Source organism: Manacus candei, unplaced genomic scaffold (assembly GCF_025592945.1).
Source record: "Manacus candei isolate 608988 ecotype Guabito, Panama unplaced genomic scaffold, ASM2559294v1 h1tg000114l, whole genome shotgun sequence".
Lineage (NCBI taxonomy): Eukaryota > Metazoa > Chordata > Aves > Passeriformes > Pipridae > Manacus > Manacus candei.
Window position 1 is genome coordinate 1350463 of NW_026138162.1, and position 18629 is coordinate 1369091.

An 18629-nucleotide genomic window follows, 5' to 3' on the forward strand; every position below is an offset into this window, starting at 1 on the left:
GGGGCCAGTTCCCTCCATCGGCCCTCAGCGAGGCGGTGGCCTCTGCCCGGACCCGGGCCAGGGGCAGCTCCACTTTGCCTAGCGGCGGCTCCCACGAGAGTGGACTCCTGCCTCCATGGGTCCAAGGTCCTGCCAGGAGCCTGCTCCAGCGGGGGCTCTCCACAGGGTCACAGCCTCCTTAGGGTGCATCCGCCTTCTCCGGTGCGGGGCCCTCCATGGGCTGCAGGTGGATCTCTGTTCCGCCGTGGACTTCCATGGGCTGCAGGGGCACAGGTGCCTCCCCATGGGCTGCACCATGGGCTGCAAGAGAGAATCTCTGCTCTGGTGCCAGAAGTCCCTTCTCCCTCTCCTTCCCTGAGCTTGATGCCTGAGGGTTCTTACATATACTCTCTCTGGCTGCTGTTGCCTAGCAGGCTGTGGTATCTTTGTGGTGTCAAAGGTTTGTTCCCAAAACCATAGTTCCATCAACAAGAAGTTAGGTATTATTTAAACCCCACCAAATGGTTTTTTTCCGTTTTACACTAAGGAAGCACTAGAATGAGAGACTCTTTGAAACAGTTTGTTTTTCTATGCTTTCTTGGAAGCAAGAGAGATAAAGGAAGATGTTCAGCCTGGACAGATCATGTAGCAGCATCATGCTGATGTCCCAAGCTGGAGGAGCAGTTGGCAACTGTCAAAATGTAACATTCCATCCTGGCTAACAACTGCTTTCAGTTCAGTTCAACAGTTCAACCACATGGAGAAGGTACCACCTACTTCACTCAGCTATCTTTTGTTTTAGCTACACTGTCCATCTGAGTTTCATTTCATCTGAAGGTCCAGTATTTGAAGGAAAACTACTGTTTTCAGGATAAGATTATGATTTCCCTGACAGCTGATAGCATAGCTTTAATTTAAAGAAATATTTATATTCCACCTGGTAATAATCCAGGCGTGGGTATGGGCTCCTGCTTATTGCATCCATTTTTAAGAGTTGGGGATTTAGGGGTTAATGCCGGGGAGATGGGCTTTGACTCCAGACCCCAGTGTGTCTGGTGGGATGGCCCAGTTGTAGTCACTACAGTCCAAAAGTTTTGGAGATGTTACTCGTAGACAAAGTTGTTAATATCTGGAATTCAGTGAAACCTGCCTCCAAATATTCCAATATTTTCGAGTGTGGCTCCTTTTCTGTCTAAAAAATGACACAAAAAATCATTTAGAAGTAACTGGCAACCTGGCATTTACAGCTCTCAGCTCACATCCAGGGTATAAACCTGAGTTTACATAGTCAGGGTAGTGCTCATGAGCACTTGCCTCTTTGGAATTGCAAGTTTAACATATGCTTGAGAAAGATACCTCAGCTTATAAGGATAAATGAATTGCACCATCAGAGATGATGCTAAAAACTGTAAACTTTAATAAGACAGTGCTATAGAACAATAATTTTATGTATTACTAACAAAAGTCACTTGTCATGAAAGTACTACCTCTGTAGTTTTGTGCAGACATTTTAGCTGGTGCTACATTGATCAACAGAGAAAGAACAGCAGTTTATGTATGAGTAAAGAAACAATAATTAAAAAAATCCATGTAGAGAGTTATTACTCCCATTAGGCTTTTGTTTGTTATCTATAAAAACAGCTGAAAGATGGTGAGCAGTGTGATGACAACAGTCTCATAATGTCAATTCCCATTTCTTCTCATTTTTTTGTTGGGAATCTTTCTGGGTTTTGTTTCTTATCCGATATTTCCCCATAGATCTATGTCTTTTAATAGTAAGACAGTACTAGTTTGCACTTATACGGCACATTTCATTGGAGGCTGATCTGATTTTCCCATTGAACAGGAGAGAAAACTCAGCCACATGTCCGTTAAGTGACTAATAGATTTTTTTTCCTCCCAGCCTCTCATGAAAAGTCTGCAGTAAACTAAGTAGACTGCCTTACTCCTTATCTAGGAACAGTTTTACATCATCAAACTCCGTTGACCTAAGTCAAGATAACTTTAGACCTATCTGGAACTTAAGATAACTTTCAGTATAATTGGAAATGTTGTAAACTATCAGAACATGGTCCCACAAAATCTTAGTTATATGTTTACAGCAGTGTGAACTGTCATGTGTTCAGGCCAGTGTTCACATTGTGCTAATCTATTTAGTCCATTTTTTGATTGTTATACTTACAATACCTGAAAACTGTTTTCTCTGGCAGCAAAACTACAGCAAGTTTTCCTGTTTCTGGGAGACAGAGCCCGTAGGCTGTAGGAGGATAAGCTGTGACTTCTTTCACAGAAAACCCCGTAACATAAATGGACTTTATTTGCCACCGAGTAACAGTGAGTAAAAATATTTTCTCAACAATTTGTTCATTAGAGTAAGGAAATAGACAAAAATGTGCTCCCAGCATTTACTTCCAGTGCTTATGTAATATATAATATGGTCAAGAAATGGACCATGGTGAACCAATCAGGTATGATCTGCTATCCCAGCAAGCTCAAGGCAAAGAAGGATTGTCACATGAATTATTTTACCTGTCATATTACAAATCTTCATATCTATTAGTGACATGAAAGATCAAGTCACAAATGGCAATTTAGGTGCTGAGATCCATGGAGTAAAAATGTTGCTTAACTTGTATTTTTGACAGATCTCTCTCATAGTTAAAATGGTTAGTATGCAGATAATCATTTAAGAGAAATTAAAAGTAGTGTGTGTGGTGGGGGAGGAGGTTGGTAGGGACACTAATAGTAATATTTGTTGATAGACCACATGTTGTATGGATGAGACAACCCTTGAAGAGATAACATCAGATTACAGTGATGTGTGTGCAGATATATTTCCAGTTCATCGTTTTGAATAAAATTTTCAGGCTTGAACATTGGTTGCACGTTGCTGAAGTACGGTAATAGTGTGTAAGGCAGCACACTTCTTTGTGGAAACCCCCACAATTACAAGTTGGGTTTTTTTCCTCAGCCCTCTCTAAGAGGAGCTCTTGACTATTAGGAGTCCTGGTAGGCAGCTGGAACCCAGAACAGGGTAAGAGTTCAGAGCAAAGAACCAAGACAGATGTCAGAAGCAGGAGTGAGGAGAGCAAGTCAACATGAAACCTTGTGTTCCTGAAATTCCCCCAGAAAAACATAGCGTGTCATATCTGAGCATGTGGAGCTTAACTAACCACACAGGACCAAAGCAAGAACTTGAGTGCTGTTTCTCTGAGTGCCCATAATGCTTTTAGCACAGTTCCCACTTACACAGCATAGGCCCACTTTTAGGTGTGGTGAGAGTCACAGTCTATGCCCAAGAGGAATTATGAGCAACGTCCAACCAGCAGAAGCAGAAAACAGACACAGTCCTTTGACTTTTTATTGCAATATGTACAAATTCAAAGTCTGTTTGCAAATACTAAACTTGCATTTATTTGTGCTAATACTTAGAAATGTTGTTAAACTAATTTAAGTTTGTTTTGGCTTATACTACCCGGAGCTAATAATATCCTGTTGTGGACAGCGAAAAAGGCTCCATGAAGTCAGTGTTTTATCTTACACATCTCTTTCATGATATGGAACAAGTCTGATCTGCAACAGTGTTATAAAAATGGGTTTAATATGATATACATGCTGCTCATAGGCAAGCAAGAGATGCATAAGAATAACAACAACTGGAATAATAGAAAAATGCCCACACTTTCTTTTAAACTGGAAAATATATCCAACTTCTTTAATATAATGCACAGAATCCTGATTGGATCTATAGTTGCAAATAGGTCAGCTCGAACAGTGCAAATAGATTCAACATTTTTCATCATTTGTCTTTTCAGTCCATCACATTTCCTGGCTCTTGGAATATGTTATCCCAGTACTGAAGCCATTTTGCTGCAAACATTATATATAGAAAGAAATCCCTGAGGAAAATAATATATTTTCTGATTTTCTTCTAATTAAGTGTAAATTATTTTTATGAACTACGCATTCCTTGTACCTAGTAAAGAGAGTTGATAGGAAAAAAAATATCTGCAAGTTTAAAATGGGCAATTCTGTACTTAGCATTGCTAAATTCTTCAAAATGGATACCATGAGATGATACAACTTGCCTGTTATTCAGCATGTTTAAAATATTTTCATAGGTGGGATCCTAAACTCACCCACTCACTCATTTCAATCCAGGAATGATTAATCATGCATTTCTCTATCTTGTAAATGTCTTAAAAGGGATTGGAAGAAAGAAGTTTGCTGACTCAAATTAATCTATCCACCAGCTGGAAGAGATAACCAGCCTTTTTTAAACAGCTTAGTGATAAAAACGTTCCTCTTTCAAAAGTCTGTATTCAGCAGTGCCTCATCCGTCCATTCAGAGGAGCTAGTACCTGTGTTTTTCCTACTTTCTGGAGTTGGAAGGTGTTCTCTTGCCAACCTCTGCACAAGATAATGCCCAATCCTGATAAGGATATCAAAAGTATACCTGCTAGTGTGAATGTGGATTTGATATTCTAGTTCACTCCTAATAAAGTACATCTAATGCTCTTGTTTGCAGATGCCCCATTAAAACAGGATGTCCAAGGAGGGATTCTGCATCCAGTCCTTCGTCAAGACTCACTCAGAAATCAAGAGAATATTTTATTGCCAATTCATCCTCCACTGATTATAAACCTCGGTGATGAAGAGGATGATGAAGAGGACGATGGAGAGGAAGAGAACTGTAAAAAGTTTTTTTCTTTCTTTCATAAGGAAGTTAAATGGCTTTTGTCAACTCTTGCAATGTACTTCACAAGTGATTTATTATAATAACCACTACATTTTTATAAAAGAGTTGTTGACAAGTTTTTTAAATAGTTTTCAGCTAATCCTTAAAGTGTTGAAACTGACAGTCACCAGATGTAAGCAAGGCAATTTTTTCTAACTCTTGTATTTTTTAGTATATATTTCAATAGTGGTATAATTCACATACCTTTTTTTATTAAATTAAGTTTAAAATGCAATCCACAATTCATATGGCCATCAAAAACTCTTCAAAATTTTGAGATGAAATTACAAGCTTAGGAGGTACTTCTTTTCTGGGAAACAAATTTTTGAACAAGGGCTGTACACACTCATCACTGAAGGTGAAGTCACAGGTTTTTTACAAAAGATAATTGTGTGAGTGAGTTACACTTAATTTCATCAACTGATTTACTAAACTCTGCAGGCAGTCTAATTTTTTTAGAGGAAGATATTCTTAAATCTAGTGAAGAGAGTCCATGCAAAACTCTTCACTAGTTTGACTGAATGTTTATGTGTATATACATATATATATTAATATATTTAAACCTTTGACTGCATCTTACTTAGATCTCTAAGTAAGGGATTCTTGGGGAATGAACAAATTGCACATTCCTGAAGAGTGAAAAGTGAGAGAATGACCTACTCTCAGGAGTGCACTCAGCAAATTATTGTAGTGCCCCAAGCCAAATTTCACCTTCTCCCTGCCCATCAGGTAGGGCAGCCTGCTAGAGCTTCCTAACATGTTTTCAGTCTGAATATGCCACATTAACTCAAACAATATAGAAGGCAGGCCTTTGCTAGTCTTCAGAGCTTTAACTGAGAGAGGTAAGGAGCACTCACTTCACCAGCTCTGATAGCAGACACTACAGAGTAGTAACTTTTGGCAAAGGTGTCACCCTGTCTGGTGACATTTTGAATCAGATTTCATTGTGGGTGTAAATGAAGGATTATTTTCAAAATGAATACCTGAGATGCTTTTGAATCATTTTAAATGAACAAACATTTGCTTCTTAATATGTGTTTTAACTGCAATTCCATTATACATGAAAATACCTAATGTTAAGGAGTCATTTTTCTGTCTGGAAGCAGAGATTGCAGTCAGAAACAAAAATAACCGATGATAGAAATGAAAGTCATTATGGTATTTGATTATTAAGAAATGTTGAAGATATTCGTATAGTTATCTTGTAATCTTTTATAAATATTTCCTACAGGTGTTTCTAACTTGAGGCCCAAGACCACTGCAGATATTGAAGAGGAAAGAGCAATAAGGGATATATGCTATAAATCTGGTAAATATGAAATTAGTCACTCTTTTCTAAACAGCAATGCTGCCAATACAGTAATCTTTGGGCCTTTCTTTTCCCCCTCTTGGGGCATGTTTAGGAGAGTATTATGGAATTCAGAACCCTCACAAAAACCAATCAACAAAACCTGTGTCTTCACCTTGGCAAGATGAGCTACTACCCTTGGAAGCTACTGAACAAAACTTACAGAAAGGCAAGTACTTTTAATTCCCTTGAACTGTGTTTACCACTTTTAAAATGGCTGTAACAGGGCAAAACTATTACATAGTTTGCACTTCTTTGCCACTTTTTAAATTTAGTGAAAATAAAATATTACAAATAACATATTTGTATTTGTAAGCATATTGCCAAACCACTTCATTAATTTTTTACCAGATATAGATATAGATATATAGTCGCACTTATGTGACTACCTGCATCAATTCTACATGGAAAAGGTAGAAATGGGTCATAAAGGCAATGTATGTACTTTCCTGACATGCACAACATAGGTCTTTCATATAAATTTTCTTCACAATCAAGATTTGCGTAGTCTAATTTTAACCATCCTAATGTTAGGAATGTAGTTTAAATTTCTCATCGAGGCTCTCTGTTGTAAGTTGAGAAAGACTGGAACTCTTATGGGGCTATTTATTGCATCATCAGATGCACCAAAGGAAGGTGAGATGAGTCACTTTGCCAGAGGTGCTCTGCCCTCTCTGCTGACTGTCTTGGGTGTCTAGATAGCAAAATGTAGTGATAGAGCAAACTTTTCTATAACTAAATTTAGATTAAGTAAATACCCCCCTCAAGGGTCTTGAAACGAAAGAGTTCCATTTTGTTTCAAATGCTGGGCTTCATCCAGCATAATTCAGGTCAAATAAATACAAATTCAAAAATTATTTACCACAGCTATTATGTTACTTCATTCGTTATTCTCTTCTATTTTCTAAATTTAAAATGTTTGTAAATAAAGTAGTTTCGATAATCTATTTCTAACGCATATATAGATACATTTAGTCTACAGATGAGGGAATCAATAACAAATACATAAATATAGCTTTTAGGAAGTGTATATCTTTATCATTAGACATATTTAGAGGAAAGGATAGATATGTTTCCCCAAAGCAGTTTTTCATTTGAGTTCTCTGAGGCTTTAGGTACATCTTGAAAATGACATAAATTCATTCAGTGAGGATTCAAAAATATGAGTCATGGAAAGTGAGAAACTCATGAATAAGCAGGTAGTTTATAGCTAGGTCTTTACTTTGATGCCACAGTCTTCTTTAGCCTATGTATTATGATATTATCTTAGAGAACATGAAAGTTATGCATCAGTTACACTAGACAGGATCCAAATAACTGATAAAAGAGAAAGAAGGTTATGAAACGGGAGGTTAAGAGAAATTGCACTAATCACTGGCTCATAGAGGTGGGAGGCGGAGAATGTCAGTACCATTCCGTGGGCTTACCCACAGCTAAACATTCTTTCTACTGCCTTTCCAGGTGATGGTAACACAATTCCTACAAAATGTAATAATCCAAGAAAAGAGAAAGAGAGTTCAGAAAGGAGAGTACCAATAGAGAGTACTCCCAGAAAAGATCATAAATCCTTTGACAATGGAGGTAATATACTGTAGCATCAGCTTCTCATTGCTGAACATCATGTGGTAAATAAAATAACCAAAGATGCCTGCAGTAAACTTCACCATTTTACATTTGAGTTATTCTTTGTTCTTTATGTTCTAGACACTCTTTCTCATGCTGCACCATTTATTATAACAGTCAAAACCACTGTTTATGATTATGTATTATGCTTATCTTAGGATTATACTGAAAAAAATCCTTTAAGCTGATTACAATTGACCTTTTTCATACTGAATTTTGGGACAGAAAGGATTATGTGGAGTTACAAAAAAGCAAGTGTAGAGATGCGCACATGATTAAATGTTTTCAAAAACCATTACATTTGTGAGACTATCCCTAGTTGAGGTGAATAAGCTTTAAGTTTTTCAGTTATCTTACAGAGAAATAACAAAGCTGCAGTCCTCTATCTTGTGTAACAGGATCCTATCCTTCTGCATAAACTTGGTTGGTGTAGATGAAGACACAGTGTTTTGGCCCTTTGAGTTCAGTATTGAATTGTCATTAAAGCTGAATAATGCTCCATTCTCCTTGAATTTACTTAGTACTCGGTGGTATTCAATCCTTTTTCTTCATAAATATTTATTAGTGGTAAAAATAGTAGTAATTGTTATAGTATTCTTTTTTCCCCCTTAGTTTGTCAATGCACTACCATGCCAGGGCTACTTGCTCTAGCTTGGAGCAAACTTGTGTGAGTCTTGTAGCTCCAGAACTTTATTGGACAGTAAAAATGTATCCTATGTGCTACTTCTTTTCCTGTGACCTTTATATACAAATGTATCTTTCCTTTAAACATTCTTTATGTTGATAGAAACAGTTACCAGTGGGAAACAATGCAATAATTAAATCTCTGTTGACACCTGTATGTATTCAAAGCTTTGTTTTCCCTCCTTTTATTTTGTGGGCTTTATTGAATCAGCTATTTGGTGGTTGTACTTTTTTATTGATTTCAGCTAAAACCATGCGATATAGAAAGGACACTCTACATTGTTCACCTTTTTCAGGGTGCTCTTGAGCGTAGATAACTTTTTGAGACTCCTTTCCTCCAGGAGTTGGTGGTTCTGGGACACAGAGGAGCACATTTTTTGATGGGACCAGATTTGAGGCACCACTACCTTGGGAAAAAGAACGAATTTCATCCAAGTATTCCAATGTGAAAGGTAATCCATTATTATATATTTCCAAATTTTTGTATTTTAGATCATTTTCGTTCCTCTGCAAGTGTGGTGGGCATTATATATTTTGTGTGAAACCAATCGGAATTGAAATTTCCCATTAACAGTGTGATTTCTTTCACTGCAAGATGACAGCAGTCATTGTATGCTATGGTTTGTTTCTGCTTCTTTTAGCTAGTTTTCATCCTCTGTTAGATTCAATGTGGGCAGGATTAGTCCCTGCGTTATTAAAATCTTTGATGCTCAAGTGTTAGATCACATGGAGCACTGTGCACTTTCCAATTCTGTCAAGTAAAACAGATTTCAATGTAGGTGGTATCTCACAGAACATGGGACTTATTAGAACCAGTAAAAATATAGTTACACTTGTGATAAAGTATGCCTATTAAAAACTAGTCACATACAGCAAATTAAAATACCTACACCAAAGTACCTTGATCATAAGCTTCGTTCTTTTCCCAAAGAATTTCAGAATTTATTTGTCAATGTAGAATATGTATCAATATGATTATTGTATCAATCTGTAGGTAGATTGTTACCCGGTTATTTCTTGGCAGTTTTAGAATAAAAAGAAAAAAAAAAGATTTTGTCTTTAAACTACCCCATAAACTAAAGAAAAAGTAGAGGATTTCTGCCACATTCTGGCCTGAAATGAGAGAAACCAAAAGTGTTTACTTACATTAGTGGGAGAAAAGGAAGAACAAAGCCACATCTTCCTGAAGAGTAGAAGGGGCCAGGAGAAGAGCACTGTTGTTACCTTATACTGAAACTTTCCTTCTGAAGTTCTGTTTGTAGTTTGAAGTGAGCTTATCTATGCAACAAATGCTATTGCTATTTTATTCTCCTCATTATGTATTTTGTTATGTTCATGTACTGCCCATGTTCAGGATGTATCTAGATGCTAGAGGCAGAAATCATTCACAGTTCAGCCAGGTGTCCTTTGGAGTGCATGGCGTGGTCTCCATGGGCTCAACCACGGGTGTTCCAAAGGTCTACACATCACTTATGAAGTGTAGAGAAAGGATGATCTGGTCTTTGCCTGTAGAGTTAATTTTTGAGTTGGCTTTCAAGATTTCTTCTGCTAGAGGGAAGAGAGGCACTTTTAATTTCTCTTTGGAGAATGATACTTACAGAATAATTAACATGTGAAACCATGTTCTGCCCAAGACAAACCATGTATGAGGTGGGAGATTATGTTTTCAAAACACCACAACAGTTTTGGATAAGAACATTTTGTCTGCTTTCTAAAAAAGTAAATATATGTTATTTTAATTCATCAGAGACAAACCACACTGAACTGGTAAAGAACCATCGCTGTAAGGAAGTAAAAGAAAATAAATGCATTTCTGAGGAGCCAAGAAATTCAGCTAATACAGTAACTGGCAAAGGTATTTGCAGAAAACTGCTGGTTTATTCATTTTTATTTACTAAACTGTGAGATGATTTAGCACTACCTAGTTAGTTTCTGTTCTTAGTGTCAAATGTGGACAGTCCATATTTGGATTGGACTATCCACAAAGAATATTTTTTTAATCTTATTGTCTAGCCTCCAGTCTCCTGCAATATGTCACATTTTGAGTAATAGCACAACTTTTTGTTTGTATTTTCACTTCTAGGAATTCAGACTTTGGACCCCAAAGTAAAACCAAGGTACCAACAAAGGGGTCAAAGTAAGAATGATGAAACTGCTTCTTCCAGTCCTTATGGGAAAGAAACTGGAAGATACACTAATTTAAATTCTCCAGAACCTCGACGATCAGCATATGTAGTCTATCGTACAGTCACTCAAAAACCAAAGTTCAATGGATCTACAGGTGGGCTCCTGCTTATGCAGAATTCTTAAAATGACTGTCTGTATTGTGCTGCAGTCAATTGTGTCCCTGCAGGTAAACATGTTATTTATGCCTAAATACAGGTATAAGTAAATTTGATTAAGCATAATTTTGACAAATAGATTTCAACCATATCCATAGACACAAATGTAAAGATTTATAAAGCTTTACAATTTGTCAGAAAGAAAATCCACAAACAATAATTGAGCCACCTTCCCAGCAGGAATTCATGAATGCAGTGATGTACTGATGTGCACAAATATACAGTTACCAAGTTTTACAGCATCTTTTATGTGATTTATTTTTTCCAAATATTTAGTAAACTTTATTAGGGTTAAAAAAACTCCACTTTTAACTTCTTATTTTATTCTAACTAATGATAATAGAAGTAATTTTACAGTAGAATTTATGTTTTGTCTTAAGAAATATTTCTTATTCAACTTTTATTGTCCCAGTAAGGTGTGAAAAAATGACCTTGCTTTGCATAGTATAATTCCACAACTAGGATTTCACCAGAGTTAAAGATTGCTATGGATTTATATTTATTGTCATTATTTAGGGTTATTTTTCATCTTGAATAAACATGGGTTTGAGTCTTATTCAAACTTCTCTTACCAATTTAAATAGAGTGGACATTTTTGTGATTTATATTAGTATTATTTTTTCACATTGGTTATGTTGGACAAAGGACTGAATCCCTTCCTCCTCCCATTCATACAGGATGATATTTTCCTTCATCTTTTTTTCCATCTTTGAAATACTCTACTGTCCTCTTGATGATACATGCTATGTCATTAATTTGACAAGAAACCTACAGGTGGGATTCTGAGCCTTACGTCTTTCTTTCTGGCAATCTGTTTTGGACGTAACTCTGATTTTATAACTTTATTTTTATCTTTCTGATAGAGCTTCGTACATCATTTGGGCTTTATTTACCTTTCCACCTTCTGTGTCCAGGGTTTCCCTGGATAATTGTATTTTTTCATCTGTCATTTTGTCAACAAATTCAGTGGGAAATAATTTAAATAACCATAAGTTCAGAAAGTGATTTCATCTCGCCAGTTTCAGCCATCTTTTAAGCTGTATTGAATCTCCATCTTGAGGTGACTCCCTGTCTTAATTTCTAATAACAGTAACTTCCTTCAGACAGAGTAATGCCTACTTTAAGTTGAATAAAGTTAAGTGACATGAATTCCAACATCACTGCTTAGTCTTGAGGACAAAAGCTGTGTGTTTTTTGTTTTTTTCTCTGAATGGTTGCTTTCATTAAATGTGAACAGGTTGGTATAGAGATATAGAGAGAACATTGTTAATGTGAAGAGTGCATTTTATCAAATTTCCATGTTAAAAAAGGATAGAGCATTTCAGAAAAAATGGTAATCAACATTTTTTTTTGTAGGAGCAATCATTAACATTTTTACTGCCTTTCTTTCTAGCAGTACCTGAATCATATGGTCAGAAATGCTCAAAACAGAAGAATCAGCCTGACAACAATAGGAGATTTTGGACACAAACAGAAAACTATGGTAATACTTACATGTTGTGCATAAACTGAAAATTTTAGGATGATTATTAAATTAATAATTTGAGTTATTGAATTAAGATAGAACTATCTTCTGTTATTATTAAATTAATATTAATAATATTAATTTTAAATCAAATTTTCTAGAAAGTGGCTTGTGATTAGGCACCATACTCTGAGGCACAATCAATTGTCTAGCACAAAAACATAATATAGCCTTGTGCTATGTTATGCTAAAACATATGTACTAAAACATAATCTGGCCTTGTGAAAGCACTATATTATAGTGCTTTCCCAAACAGGAGGTTGGATTATGGATTAGTTTGATTAGTATGGATTAACAATTGATGCCTTTGGGAAGATCTTCAGCACAGAAACATTCTCTTTGTTAAAACCAACGATGTCCATGGCAGAACCACCTTATTTGGAAGATCCTGTATCACAGAAATGCTGCAATATTACAAATGATCTTTAAAGCATTAGAGAGTCTGTCTTTAATATTAGCTTGTGTTTCAGAGGTGAAATGTTGTTCACCTGATGCATTCACTGACACTCAGCTAACGTAATATTTAATTCACATATCACACTAAGAGAGTCTTTCCTAAAATTGTGTCTGAAATAAAGAAACAACATGTATGTTTTCCCCTACAGGCAAATATACTTCAGGATCTTCTAATTCACCAACTTGGAGAAAAAGAAATCCACAGGCAAAACCAATCTCTAAGTTTAAAACAACCACTCAGGTAATTGATAAAAATGGTTTAGTCTTTTTAGGTCAAGTGACATGTCTCCTCACACCTAGAAAATGTAAAGTGCTTGTAAGACTTGCCCAGTCAAAACCTGCAAGATTCTAATCAATGTTAAGCAGTCTGAAAGAGTAGTTTTGTTTGTTTGCAGACATGTACATTTGCCTGTATAACTACCCTGTGATTTCTAAATTTTTTTACAATAATACTGATATGAAAGCAAAATGTGTACCTGCCTTTATCCAAAACAAGTTTTGGATTCTAGCACAGGACAAACACAGTACAGACTATATGAGTGGTGTTTTTGTTTCTCTGCTGGATTGTTCATGAAGCATCAGCAATGGCTGAATGACAAGCAGCTGAGGTCCAAATTCATAAAAGGACTCAGGCTACAAAACATTCACAAGACACTCTAAGGACCATTAATGCATTTTACAGCTGTCTTGAAAGCAGAGATTAGAACCTCTATCTCATGTTTACTGCTTAAATCTTTCTGAAAGAGTATGTAGTTTTACTCTAGTAAATTATGTACAAAATGTTCTGTATATCTATTTTGACAGCAGAGCCAAGAAGACATGGAAGGCAATAGAAAAGGAGAAAAAGAAAAATCTAAAGGAAAATAAGGAGATTATCAACTGGAATACAAAAAGATGATGAACCTGCAAATTCCAAAAAGAAGGTGTAGGAATTACACTGTAATGTTTCTAAGCTGGCTAAAAAATTTAAAAAGTATACTCTGCACAGTCACATATAAAGGTGTTTAATATATTCACTAAGTTTAATCCATTGTGAAAATTTGGCAGTTGAAGTTATTTTTACAGATTATGGCTGTACACCAGAAGACTGACAGTAATAGATATCCATAGAGAGCAAAAATATCCCTAAGCAGTCTTCCCCTTTTTTATTTGACAGATCTTTAAAGGCATAATTCCTAATATGAATAAATACTATTTACTTAGCAGTTTCAGAAGACTTTTGATGTGGACAACAATAGAATGTAGCTGTTCTGGTGTAAAAGCCATATTCTTAGATGGCTTAGCTGTTTACCAGATGTTTGGGGGCTCAGTCTGAATTTGATCTTGAAATTTTGCTATTTTAGCAGAGAAACAGAACTGTGTTATGAACTAAATGAACTTCACAACAAAACTCTCAGAATTAAATGAAATATGTATTTGTACACATTTTAAACTAAAATATGAAGAGTTGGGTAAAGACTGAGAGGAAGACTGATAAGAATGAAATTTTAATATTGCTTCCTGGAGAAACAAACTTCATACTGAGGTGTTACATATACGTGACTTCATATCTTTACCTGAGATGTTTTTCTTTTTTTTGTATTTGCCTCACCTTTGGTCATTCTTAGAACATAATCAATTTTTGAGAAGAACCCTTCAAACTTCTTTCTGTAACACTGACAATTACTGTCCCATAATTATCTTGGTAGCACCTGTAACTCCAAAGCACAGCTTTGGAGTCTTTTATTCATTGTGACTTCTCAGAGCATGAGGATGGATCAGATACCTTCCAGGGTACTTCTAGATGAAATTTTTCTCTCGTTCTATGAGAAATATAGTCATATATTTCTCTGTCCTACTTTACTGAAAATATCTCAATAATGGAATAATTTTTATTCTATTTTGAAATTTATATAGGCATCACTTTTCTTAACTGAGAGAAGAGTAGAAAACCCTAGAGTATCTAGTTTAGCTAAGTACAAGTGTACAAAACAAGAAACACATTTTTAAATTGAGGAATAAGGTGTTGAAAATGTTCCCAACACCCCTAATTAAACACTGTATATGCAGCCTGTTGGTTCATGCCACACAGATGCCTTACCACAGGAGAAAATCAACCAGCTCCTTGGAATAGGGGAACCTGCAGGGAGCTCCTGCTTGGTACAGGTGATTACACCCCCTGCCTGGCCTCACCTTTATTTAGCAGTGAGCAAGAAGTTCTCAGGTGAACATCCTTTCTGTTTGACAGTAGGAATGAGGAATATAGTTGGCTTCTTTGGGAAAATCCTGTAAGAGTTCCAATGACCAAAATAGGGTAACTTTTCCATGGATGGGATCTGCAGGGTATTCTGGGCTATGGTTAGAGGTCCATTCAATGCTGCACAATTTGGGGCTCCCAGCATCTGAAGGGTCATACGATCTATACTATCTTCCTTTTCTTTTTAGTTTGATCTCAAAAAACCCAGGACCTTGAGAGATGCTTTACAGAATCTGAGCACCTTACTGTCTGGGATCACAAACAAAGCACCTCCTGGTTCAACTTTATCCACCTCCTTGCCCTGAAAAGCCAATCCCACAAGCCAAAGCCAAAAGAAAATAATTTTCTGGCATCTTAACATACTAACATCCCAGCAAATGATTGGGCTAAGTGTCAGGCCCAGCTCAAGGAAAAGACAAAGAAATGCAGGAGGAGGTGTGGCCATGAGGGCAATTCTTGGCTGATCCTGGGTTGTGGAACGACAGCCTCAGTACATTATCTCTTCCCTTTTCACTGGAGCTTCCTGTAGAGAAATTACAAATACTGTTCTTTTCTCATCACTTGCTCAGAGGAAGTCACAGATACTAAGAAATATGTCACCATTGTCCACTTAATATATGGCTCAACAAGATATTAACAGTTCCTGTGAGGTGTTAACTGCTCTTGATGGAAATTCGAGGAACAGAAAGAGATCAAGTGCTTTGAGTGATCAAATTCTTATTTAAGATTTCCCTTTCACAGCTTCAAGGACACTAAGATCCTTTTAAATAATAAAAATATATGTGTGTTTTCCAGATCACAGACATTTTCTCTATTATATGTTTTAATCCGCTCTTGCTTGGTCTTTGTCATTAGGGCCTCAGAGAGGAGCCAAAGGAAATTGAGGATATTCAGCATTTTATGCAGCGAGGCCCTAAAGATTACACTTCTTCTGCATTTTCTCATAATTACTGTATGACAGATCTCCCACACTTATTTAAGCATCTAGTACTTGAAAATAAGTCCTGAGATAATGAGCCAAAGATCAGAGGCAGAGGGCTACTGAAATAGAGTTGAATTTGCCCCAGTATTAATAAGTATGCATGGCCATAATCTGCTGCTGAATTGAAAGGCCCAGAGGAAAGAAGTGATTTGTTGATTTCACCCTATACATGTTAAAATATGTTAATGTTTTTCCAAATGGTACTTCTGAAAACACATCAGACGTCTAGTCTAGATGAATCATATTACTTAGTAAAAGGAATAACAGTAGTACTACCTGTGTTTTATCAAAAGTTTGCAAAGCTTCCAGTCTGAGAGTCTGCATTCCTGAACAAAATTATATGGCTAAATTAAAACCATTACCTCCTAGCATCTTAGCAGCTCTAATAATTTAAATAATCTGTTTATTAATTAACTCAAAGTCCATCTCAACACTGGAAGGAGAAAAACATTGATGGTTACAAAAGAAAAACCTAATTAAATGTTCCTGGGAATTGTAGGCATTGTTTAAAAAAAGATGGTTTTCACAGTTTCCATTTGACCTAATGTCTTCAAAGATTGATATCCTTGTTGTTGCTATTCATGCATGATCATAGAATCATAGAATTATCAAGGTTGGAAAAGACCTCCAAGATCAAGTCCAAGGCTTGTTAATGAATTTCCACTTGAAGGATAGAATGTGCTTCTTACATCTTCACAACACTTTCTGCTCCCAAGAAGGATCTTTGAAGATTTTGAAGATTATAATGCCTCACAGGAGTATGTAACAAGCACAACATACTGTAACATGAGCCCTGGTAATCCTATTGACTTCGATAGAATTACTGATATTCTTAAATTCAAGTGTATCTTGATTGATCACAGCAGAGTGGCTTCCAAGTTTTTCGTTGCAGTATGCATTGCAGCCTGACAAATTCATGTTGCTCTTGGAGATGGATGAGGATGTAAAATGTAGCAAGACTTTTAACTTTTGAAGCAGAATTTGCGAGCTGGGGAAATATAGTAGAGAATTGTATGAGGAATAATAAATTATGGAAATGTTACAATCAGTTGCAAGTAATAAAAATTAAATAAAAAAATAAAATTTACAATAAAACATGCCTTGTACCAGCTCTTTCAGTTGGGCAGTGCCAATCAAAACCTTTGTTCTGTTGGCATAGGAAGACAATGAAGAGTACTCCTTAGTAGGAGTGCTGGTGAAGAGGAGACAGAACTCTTAAATAGCTTGTGCTCATAACAGACCATTAATATACAGAAATTAAATATTTGTTTTGAGGTAGTTTTAAGTTTATTCCATTATGTTTATATCGGTAGGTCTTTCTCATAGGCCAAAGCACATGTCAGCAAGAATAGTGTCAGTATGGTTTGGACAAATGGATTGCTGAACTAAACACATACTGCCAGCTGTCAAGAGAAGTCTTAAGTCCATTAAAGAAATAAAACTGAAAAGTGTGTGGCCATATTTTTGTGTCCAGTATAAGGAATTGAAAAATATGATAAAATATTTTGCAAAGTACTTAAAACTGGGTCTTTGGAAGAGGGTATTGTTCAATATTTTGTGAAGTGACAATGATGTATTTCATAGTCAAAATGCCACATGATGGTAGTGCTGAGATTCCTGATACACTAACAGTAAAATTTCCTTCAGGTAAGGCAGCTGCAATGTTTCAATTCTGGAAACTGGCAGATGTTTAACATTTCTTAACTTCAGGCCACAGATACCTGCTGTTTGATTTAAGGCATTAGAAAAACTACCAGCATGGCTTGAAGTGAAGTTGCTGTAGAATAAATAGGCACAACAGCTGAACTCTTTTGATTTACTATTGTTTTATTTGCTCAGAGTCCACTGCACTATTTTAAAGTGACACACCTCAGGGATTCACAGCAGACTCTCTTTCCCTTATTCCAGTATGACTTATTCAACATTTGGTTTACTGGAAAAAGCTGTTTTAAGAACCATTATTTTCAAATCCCCATGATGGTACACACTACAGTTATTTAAAAACCAAGCGATAGTAGTGCATAAGATTTATTCTAATAGATTAGCAACCTCTTTTTATTAGATTACGTAATGGAAATAGGTTTTCACTTACCAGATCATATAATTCTTTTCTCAAGAATTTGAGAGTGCCTCTCATCAAAGCCAGTCTTGAGAAAACTACGTATTTCCCATGTAAACTCCAGGCAAGTGGAAAAGAGATGATGTCCTGAATAGAACGCTTCCTGATTCTATAGATCTATGTATATAGATAGATATGGACATGTCTGTATTTTTTTGGAGTGTACACAGGAGTTAGCAGGCCTTGTTGTAGAGCTTTAAACTACTTTGGAAGGGAGAAGGGGAGAAAACCAGGCTCACCAGTGATAAGTGATGGGGTATTGTGCCAAAACTTGAGAAAACAAGCACTAATGGGATCCCCCATTCTGCTTCACCAGGTGTTGGCTACAAAATACCACACCTGAAATGTTTCTACACTAATGCACGCAGCATGGGGAGCAAACAAGAGGGGACCAAAGCTTTGGTCCAGTCCCAGAGATTTCACATCATTGGTACAAGTTAAACCTGGTGAGATGAGACCTGTGATTGGAGTGCCCTGTTGGATGGTTACAGGTTTTTCAAGACAGTCAGGGCAGAAGAGGCAGAGGGGTGGCACTGTGTGTAATAGAAGGGTTGGAATGTATGGAGCTCACAGTTGGCAATGGCACAGTTGAGAGGC

General features: G+C 36.4%; 1 protein-coding gene across 4 annotated transcripts; it reads left to right on the forward strand.

Moving 5' to 3' along the window:
* Positions 1 to 629: 629 nt before the first annotated feature.
* CUNH12orf50 (chromosome unknown C12orf50 homolog) lies at positions 630 to 16959 on the forward strand. 4 transcript variants are annotated; one of them, XM_051770066.1, is made up of 12 exons: positions 630 to 745; positions 2190 to 2313; positions 4508 to 4627; positions 5949 to 6026; positions 6121 to 6234; positions 7527 to 7646; positions 8714 to 8824; positions 10120 to 10227; positions 10456 to 10653; positions 12108 to 12197; positions 12845 to 12936; positions 13500 to 16959. In XM_051770066.1, exons 1-12 carry the CDS (start codon positions 737 to 739, stop codon positions 13560 to 13562), a joined length of 1227 nt encoding a protein of 408 aa, XP_051626026.1. In that variant the 5' UTR covers positions 630 to 736; the 3' UTR covers positions 13563 to 16959. The 4 variants fall into 4 exon arrangements, with proteins under 4 accessions (XP_051626026.1, XP_051626025.1, XP_051626023.1 ...); XM_051770065.1 differs by having other exon boundaries at positions 4508 to 4672; positions 13503 to 16956; XM_051770063.1 differs by having other exon boundaries at positions 4508 to 4672; positions 13500 to 16955.
* The last annotated feature ends 1670 nt before the right edge of the window (positions 16960 to 18629 follow it).

What these genes read in the sequence shown, in the direction of transcription:
- CUNH12orf50 (XM_051770063.1), top strand. An exon ending in CAAGTATTCCAATGTGAAAG is followed by an intron (nt 8,825 to 10,119) that starts GTAATCCATTAT and finishes TTAATTCATCAG; the next exon opens with AGACAAACCACACTGAACTG. An exon ending in AAAGTTCAATGGATCTACAG is followed by an intron (nt 10,654 to 12,107) that starts GTGGGCTCCTGC and finishes CTTTCTTTCTAG; the next exon opens with CAGTACCTGAATCATATGGT.